At 49.7% G+C, this 9,598-nt stretch overlaps 1 protein-coding gene across 1 annotated transcript in view; it reads right to left on the bottom strand.

Annotated features, from left to right (window-relative positions):
• Positions 1 to 1,569: 1,569 nt before the first annotated feature.
• The window catches only part of LOC109935415 (pancreatic alpha-amylase-like), a 29,521-nt gene continuing 21,492 nt past the window's right edge, over positions 1,570 to 9,598 (bottom strand). The window contains exons 7-10 of the mRNA XM_048601958.1: positions 8,736 to 8,835; positions 6,718 to 6,839; positions 6,501 to 6,626; positions 1,570 to 1,795 (exon numbers count right to left, since the gene is read on the bottom strand). Coding sequence (XP_048457915.1) covers positions 1,606 to 1,795; positions 6,501 to 6,626; positions 6,718 to 6,839; positions 8,736 to 8,835 — 538 coding nt within the window. The 3' untranslated portion in view covers positions 1,570 to 1,605. The remainder of the gene's footprint in view (positions 1,796 to 6,500; positions 6,627 to 6,717; positions 6,840 to 8,735; positions 8,836 to 9,598) is intronic.

Raw genomic sequence — 9,598 nt, forward strand, 5'->3', positions numbered from 1 at the left:
TCCTCTGATGCTGCTTGGCCTGCTGTGTTCATCCAGTTCTACACGTTGTTATCTCAGATTCTCCAGCATCTGCAGTTCCTACTATCTCTGAGAAAATAGGTGCATTGGTTTTGATTTTCCAAAAGTTCTTGGATTCTGGAAAGATCTTATCAGATTGGGTAATAGCAAATATGATTCCTCTGTTCAAGAAAGGAGGGAGACAGGAACTGACAGGCCAGTTACCTTATCATCTGTCATAGGGAAAATGCTGGAATCTGTTCTTAAAGAGGTTACAGCACAGCACTGAGAAAATGTCATTGTAATCAGGCAGAGTCACCACGGTTTAGTGGAACAGAAATGATGCATGTCAAAATTCATTCAACTTCTATGAAGGAGAAGCCAGCAATATGGATGAAGGGGAATAGATGGATGTTACTGTATCTAGAGTTCCAGAAACATTTGCCATATCAAAGCTTACTCTACAGAGAAGAGCTTTTGGTGTAGGGGATGACATATTAATATGGAGTGAGGACTGGGTTGGCTAACAGAAACAGGAGCTGGGCATAAAGTGGTCATTTTCAGGTTGGCAGAATATAACAAGTGCCACAGGGACAATTTATGTTAAAGAGTTGTATAAAGGAACTGAATGTGTGTGTAGTGATTGTGATGATGTGAGCCAGGTGGACCACTATGAGTTCCCTGATTGGGGCTATTAATCTGGTCCAATCAGGGGGTCGTGGTTGACAGATAAGAACAGGAATGTCAGACATCCTCACACTTTGAGAGCTGGCTCTGAGGGAGATGTATCAGTGTCAAGGACTTTCCATGTGTAAATAAAGTGTGACTTGGTGATGGGATATCGGCCACTATGGAGTTATTTCAATATGGTGATAAATTCGCTGATGGGAAAAGGTAGGAGAGGCAGGGCCTGTATCCAATGGCGTTTAGAAGAATGAGAGGTGATCTTATTGAATCTGGTCCTGAGGGGCCTTGACAGTGTAGATACTGAGAGGATATTTCCTCTTGTGGGACGGTCTAGAGCGAGGGGACACAGGTTAATAAAGAAGGGTCTCCCACTGAAAACAGAGCGTAGGAGGAGTGTTTTCCCTCTCAAGACCTGGAGTCTATCCTGTTCTCTTTGCCAGAAAATGGTGAATGTTGTGTCATTAAACATTTTTAAGGCAGAGGTGGATAGGTTCTTAATGAACAAAGGAGTCAAAGATAACTGGGGCTAGACAGGAATGTGAACTTTACATCATAAACTGCCATGATCTTATTGAATGGGCAACCTGAATGGCCTACTCCTGCAGCTATTTGATCCTAAATCACAATAAACATTTCAAACCTCAACAAGACTCAATTCACTCCAAGAAAATCTTCCTAAGACCTCAATTAACCTCTACTGATTGATCCCCACTCCCCATCTCACCTCCACTCCCATCTCTGGCGGGTGCTTGCTGTACTTCAGCCATAAAGTGAGGATGTTCCAGTAGGTTAAAGGCACTATATAGATGCAAGCTAGATTACAGCAATAATTCATTCACACAGTGACTCTTGTCGAGCCTTGATCAGTACACAGACAACAGCAGGTTTGCCTCCACTATGCTTTTAATGAGAATGTGATGGTTACAGTTTAGCATCAACATGAATAGCCAGCATGGGGTCCTCAGCGGTGTTACTGATTTGGAGTGATGCTGTACCATCTGCGTTGACATTGACCTGTATCCCCGTGCAGCGTGTCCCTTCCTTCTGACCTGAGATAACGTCACAGTATGTGCCAGCAGGGAGGCCTGTCTGTAAAGTTACCCCCATGTTCCTGCATTGGAATAGAAACCACATGAGGTCACAGCAGAGTCCCAATATCCCTGCCCTCTACAACAGGTCAAAGCACAGACATTCAGAGATAGCATGAACTGCAGATGCTGGAGTGAGGGTCAACACAGTGTGGAGCTGGAGGATCACAGCAGGTCAGGCAGCATCAGAGGAACTGGAAAGTTGATGTTTCGGGCCTAGGCCATTCATCAGGACTGGGGAGGGGGTAGGGAGCTGGGAAGTAAATAGAGGGGAGAGGGGGTGGGTCTGGGTGAAGGTAGGTGGGATGGTGATAGGTGGATACAGGAAGGGGGTAGTTGGGATTGGTCAGTGAGATGGGTGGGGCAGATAGGTGGGAGAGAAGATGGACAGGTTGTATCAGGTCAAGGAGGTGGGGATGAGAGGGAGGGATGGTCATGGGGTGAGGCCAGGAGTATGGAGATTTTGAAACTGGTAAAATCCTCATTTAGGCCATTGGGCTGTAGACTCCTGAGGCGGAATATGAGGTGCTCCTCCTCCAGTTTGCGGGAGGCGCCATTGTGACACTGGAGGAGGCCCAGGGTGGACATGTCTTCCAGGGAGTGGGAGGGGTAGTTGAAGTGGTTTGGGACTGGAAGGTATTGTCGTTTGTCACGAACAAAGCGCAGGTGCTCTACAAAATGGTCTCTGAGCCTCAACTTGGTCTCATCGATATAGAGGAGGCCACAGTGATCCATCTTCTCTCCCACCTATCCGCCCCTCCCACCTCACTGACCAATCCCCACCACTCCCGACCTGCACTCACCTAACACCATCCCACCTACCTTCCCCAGCCCCACCCCTCCTCTCTCTATTTATTTCCCAGCTCTCTTCCCCCTTCCCATTTCTGAAGAAGGGTTCCAACCCAAAATGTCAACTTTCCTGTTCCTCTGATGCAGCCTGGCCTGCTTTTTTTCTCCAGTTCCATGCTGTGTTATCTCTGACTCCAGCCTGTGCAGTTCTTGCTATCTCTGAGTGAGCTATAAGCCCACTGTGAAGCCTCTTCCAAGGATGCCCACCTTGAAGAAGTTATCCTCCTCCCTCCGGAAAGACCTTAGTGGATCTCTCTCCACTGCAACCTTCTGGTAATCTCTGCCCTGAAATTCTTCGACCACATACACAAGCAAACCTGGTACTACAGCCACATCTCTTTTCTCAGTACCTGCCTACGGATCAGGATCATCTCCAATGGACTCCAAACAACATTCAGGACATCCCAATTTGGCCCTAACCATGACAACCTCTACCTACACAACATCCAGAGCCTCCAAAAACAGTTTTCTCTACGGATGTTCAAGTACACGCTCTCATGAATGCGCCGGTATCTTCTGGCACTACAATCAACCTCACCCCAGCTCAGAACCTCCTTCTCCCAGGCCTGCAAAGGACCTTTTTAGTTTTACATTCTGCGCAGGATCCACAACCTCAACCATCTCACATTAAAAACCATAAGTGCACTAAACCTACTTGTGCTTACCACCTAACACAGGCCTCCTCCAAGTCCTCAACCCAATCCAGGACCTCCCTCTCATTGTGCCTGGTGCCGTTAACCATGCGGTCACCACGGACTCTCCCGCTGACGCCACTAACCTCGTCACATCCACCAACGCCGTTCACATCACTTCTGCTGCCACCAACCATATCACTGCTGCGCCACTGCCACCACTTACACCACGGTCACTGCTTCTTCCGTCGCTGATGCTGAGAGCGAGAGCACCTACGACTTCCTCCGACAACAACAGAACTGACTTTGACGCTCCCTCTACCAATGTTGCCCCACCCTCCACCAACGTTGTTGACGAGGTCACTAACTCCAACTCCACACACAGCTCCAGCTCTACAACCAGCTGTACACCCATCCCCAGCCCCAAACCCTGCTGGGTCTTCATCATCCCCCCCCAACCCCCCACCCCCCGCAGACCTCCCCCTCACTGAAGACAAACGGTCAGTCCTCAGTGAAGGACTCAGTAAAGGATAATGGACTTCATCACCCTCCACCCACACATAATGAACACCACTCACACTTGGATGTCGAACACTACTTCCACCGCCTCCACCTCCACACCTATTTCTTTAACCAGTAATGTAACACACCCTCTACAGACCCCTTCTTCTGCCTCCAACACACCCTATCCTCCTGGGCACCACTCCAAGGCCTCCTAGCCTTCCTCGACCTTTTCATCTCTAACTGCCGACGCGACATCGATCACCTCAATCTCTCCACCCCTCTCACTCACAGCAACCTCTCCCCCACAGAATGTGCAGCCCTCCGCTCCAACCCTAACCTCACTATAAAACCTGCGGATAAGGGAGGTGCAGTTGTGGTATGGCACACTGACATTTACATCGCTGAGGCCAGGCACCAATTCTCCAACACCTTCTCCTACTGCCCCCTCATTTATGACCTCACCCCTGATCACCAAGCTATCATCTCCCAGACCATCCACAACCTCATCACTTCAGGTGACCTCCCACCCACAGCCTCTAACCTCATCGTTCCCTGACCCCGCACCGCCCATTTCTATCTCTTTCCCAAAATCCACAAACCCGACTGCTCTGGCCGACCCATTGTCTCTGCTTGAACTTATCTCTGCTTACCCTGACTCTGTTTTCTCCCCCCTAGTCCAGGGACTCTCCACCTACATCCAGGACACCACCCATGCTCTTCACCTTCTCCAACATTTCCAATTCTCTGGCCCCAACACCTCAGCTTTACCATGGATATCCAACCCCTGTACAATTATATCCCCCACGTAGATGGCCTAAAAGCCCTCCGCTTCTTACTCTCCCACAGGCCCGACCAGTCCCCCTCCACCAACACCCTCATCCGCTTAACTGAACTCATCCTCACCCTTAACAACTTCTCCTTTAGCTCCTCCCACTTCCTACAGACAAAGGGGGTGGCCATGGGCACGCACATGGGCCCAAGCTATGCCTGCCTCTTTGTAGGATACGTGGAACAGTCCCTTTTCCGCTCTTCCACTGGCACTATCCCCCACCTCTTCCTCTGCTATATTGATGACTGTATCAATGCTGCCTCGTGCTTCCACGTGGAGCTTGAACAGTTCATCAACTTTACTAACACCTTTCACCCCAACCTTAAGTTCACCTGGACCATCTCCGATACCTCTCTCTCCTTCCTGGACCTCTCTGTCTCCATCCCTGGTGATCGTCTCAAAACAGACATCTATTTCAAGCCCACCGACACCCATAGCTACGCAGACTACACCTCCTGTCACCCACCTTCCTGCAAGAATGTGATCCCTTACTCCCAATTCCTCCGCCTCTGCCGCATCTGCTCCCAAGATGGAGTGTTCCACTCCTGAACATCCCAGATTTCCTCTTATTTCAAGGACCATAACATCCCCCCTTCAGTTGTCGAAAATGCCCTCAACCACATCTCTTGTGTTTCCCGCACCTCTGCCCTCACATCCCTCCCCACAATAAAAATAAAGACAGAATTCCCCTTGTCCTCACATATCACCCCATTAACCTCCGTATCCAACACATCATTTTCCACCACTTCCGCCACCTGCAATCTGACCCCACTGCGAAGGGTATATTTCCCTCCCCACCCTTATCTGCCTTCCGTAGGGACCGCTCTCTCCGCGACTCCCTCGTCTGCTCCACACTCCCCAGTAGCCCTACCACCCCCGGCACCTTTCCCTGCAAACACAGAAAGTGCTACACCTGCCCCTACACCTCCCCCTCACCTCCATTCAAGGCACCAAAAAAACCTTCCACATCAGACAGATGTTCACCTGCACATCCGCTAATGTGGTCTATTGTATCCGCTGCTCCCGATGTGGCCTCCCCTACATCGGTGAGACCAAGCGGAGGCTCAGAAACTGCTTTGTAGAGCATCTGCGCTCTGTTCACGACAAACGGCAACACCTTCCAGTCACAAACCATTTCAATTCCCCCTCCCACTTACTGGGTGACATGCCCATCCTGGGCCTCCTCCAATTTCATATTGACGCCTCCCACAAACCAGAGGAGTAAAAACCTCATATTCCACTTTGGAAGCCTACAGCCCAATGGTCTCAATGTGGATTTTATCAATTTTAAAATCTCCCCACTCCCGGCCTCAACCCATGACCAACCTTCCCTCTCATCCCCGCCTCCTTGACCTGATACAACCTGTCCATCTTCTCTCCCAACTATCTGCCCTACCCATCCCACTGACCAATCCCCACCATTCCCGACATGCACTCACCTATCACCATCCCACCTACATTCCCCAGCTCCATCCCTCCTCTCTATTTATTTCTGAGCTCCCTTCCCCCTTCCCTATTTCTGAAAAAGGGTCCTGACCCAAAATGTTAGCTTTCCTGCTCCTCTGATGCTGCCTGGCCTGCTGTGTTCCTCCAGCTTCACACTGTGTTACCTCATACTGTGTCTTCTGGTTCCAGACACACCCACCATTGGGAACATCCACCTTGTATCTACCCTGTCCAGTCCTGTTAGAATTTTATAAGTCTGTGCGGAGAAATGCGGCACCTGGAGGAATCCCACACAGGGAGAATATGCAACCTCCACACAGATGGTCGCCCGAGGGTGAAATCGAACCTGGGTCTCTGGCTGTAAGGCAGCAGCGCTACCCACTGCGCCACCATGTTGCCCGGTGTTATTGGTTGCCCAGTGTTATGACTGCTGTTACATTCTTGAGTTTCCTGTCTAATGTTACTCACCAATTGTCATTGTTGATTGCGAGGAAACCTCTATTCCCACGTCCAAACGCAATCTGATTGCTTCCATTGTCCCACCAATTTGCAAAGGGCTGTCCATCCACCACATTGCGAAAGATAACCATGTTCCTGCACACAAGCCACAGTGAGTGGGTTTTGCTGTCAGCATGCCATGGAAAATGGAGATTGAGAGTTCATGTGGAAGAAAGGACGGGCTCACCTGATCTGCCGCCAGCGATGTTCACACACCCAGCCTTCCCTACAGGTGGTGTCTGCATTCAGGGTCACGTGCTTAGTCGATCCATCACTATTGCTGGGTGGTCCCATCCAATCATTCACATCCTTTGGGAAAGAGAATTTGAGGACAGACCGAGAATCATCTTATTGCTTTCCCACGCTCTTTCCCCATTGTCCTGCAAATTCTTCCCTCCAGTGTCTCCTCAATTCCCTTTTGAAAGTGATGATTGAATCTGCTCCCACAACCCTTTCAGGCAGCATGTTCCAGATCACAACAACTCACTATGTAAAACAATCCCCCTTAACTCCCCCTCAGGGGCTTTTCCCCGATTCCCTTCAATCGGTCTCCCCTTGCTCACCGACCCTCCGCCCTGGAAACAGTTTCCCCTCATTTACTCCATTGGAGTCTCAACATAAAATAAAATTCACCTTATTTCTTCATTAACTGTACTTCTGTTTCAAGACCTCATACAGTCAAAGGAACTTAACTTCCACTAATAAGCAAAATCCATAAGCAATTCAACACAAAAAAGATGCTGTTTAGAATTTAAAAACATGACTTGAATTTCTGTAGCAACTTTGTTCACACTAGGAGATCCCAATGGACAATGAACTATTTCTGAATTGTTGTAAGCCATTTAGCAACTAATGTGCACATAACAAGATCTCTGTCATTTGAAGTAACTGACTAATCAGCTGTTAATTTCAATGATGTTGACTGGGAGATTCATGTTGACATGAACACTGCGGGGAGTCGGATGGGGGTGACGAGGGAGTTTAGGGGCATTGGTGGTTGTAGTTCTGGAGTGGAGTGGGTTGGGGCAAAACATCACTCTTTCTCCTCAAAACAGTTGCCGTGGGAACTGTTATTAGGGCAGGCAATATAGAGCCTTTGTTTACAGAAATTGTCATTTAATCATGTTACACCAAACCCAACCATCCATTGACACTGTCCATTCATTTCTGAAAGAACACAAGGGACTATTCCATTAATGCGCAGCATTGGATCCAGTTTAACGCTGAATTAACAAAAGGTGAACTGAGGGGCCTCAGTATAACATCGATCTGAGAAGCAGCAACTCCAACAACCTATGTTTGATCATTACTGACCCTGTGACAGTGCGGCTCTCCCTCAGTACTGACCCTCTGACAGTGCGGCACTCCCTCAATACTGACCCTCTGACAGTGCGGCACTCCCTCAGTACTGACCCTGTGACAGTGCGGCACTCCCTCAGTACTGACCCTGTGACAGTGCGGCACTCCCTCAGTACTGACCCTCTGACAGTGCTGCACTTCCTCAGTACTGATCCTCTGACAGTGCGGCACTCCCTCAGTTCTGACCCTCTGACAGTGCGGCACTTCCTCAGGACTCACTCTCTGACTGTGCGGCACTCCCTCAGTACTGACCCTCTGACAGTGCGGTGCTCCCTCAGTACTGACCGTCTGACAGTGCAGCACTCCCTCAGTGCTGACCCTCTGACAGTGCGGCACGCCCTCAGCACTGACCCTCCGTCCGATGGAGTAGGGAAGACTCTGCAGTTTCTTTTCGACTGGCTTCATTGTCGTTCCTCCTCTCAATGCTCCCTGCTCCATCTGTTTTCATTCCTTTACTGAGACTTTCCAGCTATTTCATATGAATAACTAGCTCTCTAGTTCATTTCAGAGGGCAGTCGAGAGTCAATCATGTTGCTCTGGGTTTGGAGCCACATGTAGGCCAGACCAAGTAAGGATGGCAGATTTCCCTCCGTAAAGTTCACTCAGAATTGGACGAAGTTCTCCGGAAATGGTTACACACTTTAACTACAGATCTTTTTAAATTGCATTTCAATTCTACCTCTTTCCTCAGAGTTTAGCCTGGGCCTCTGGATGCCTAGACCAGCGATGATACCACACCCCCACCTCACAGAAAGGTTTCATGCTCCATCCAGAGTGAACATTCATACTTTCCTGATGCCGTTACAAGTCGTTAATGTGGTAGGAAACTGATCAGAAGTGACTTACCCTCCCATTAACAAAGTAGCGATCCCAGCGATAGCTGGACATTACTCGAGTCAGGCCATAAGGGTGAGCCAGCATAAAAGCGACAGCCACTTTGTAGAGCCTGCAGAGATTCACAAAGAGACCACAGTGAAATTATCAGGGGAACACGAACAGCCTGAGGCTCTACTCTTTACAACATAGGATACTGAAAATGTACTGGCCATTCAGCCTCTCTAACACATTGGTGTTTCAATCATGTCATTACTGATTTTCAGAGATAGCCTCCTACCCTCCCTCGACCTCTTCATCTCCAACTGCCGTCGAGACATCAATTGCCTCAACCTGTCCACCCCTCTCACCCACTCCAACCTCTTCCCCGCAGAATGTGCAGCTCTCCGCTCCCTCCGCTCCAACCCCAAACTCACCATAAAACCCGCGGATAAGGGAGGCGCAGTTGTAGTATGGCGCACTGACCTCTACATCGCCGAGGCCAGACGTCAACTCTCCGACTCCTCCTCCTACCGCCCCCTTGATCATGACCCCACCCCTGAGCACCAAACCATCATCTCCCAAACCATCCACAACCTCATCACCTCAGGTGACCTCCCACCCACGGCCTCCAACCTCATTGTTCCCCAACACTGCACCACCCGCTTCTATCTCCTTCCCAAAATCCAAAAACCTGAATGCCCTGGTCGACCCATTGACTCCGCCTGCTCCTGCCCCACCGAACTGATCTCCAACTATCTGGACTCCATTTTCTCCCCCTTGGTCCAGGAACTCCCCACCTACATCCGTGACACCACCCACGTCCTCCACCTCCTCCAGAACTTCCAATTCCCCGGTCCCCAACACCTCATCTTTACCATGGACGTCCAGTCCCT

This window comes from Rhincodon typus, chromosome 10 (assembly GCF_021869965.1).
Source record: "Rhincodon typus isolate 14 chromosome 10, sRhiTyp1.1, whole genome shotgun sequence".
In the NCBI taxonomy this organism is placed as follows: Eukaryota; Metazoa; Chordata; class Chondrichthyes; order Orectolobiformes; family Rhincodontidae; genus Rhincodon; species Rhincodon typus.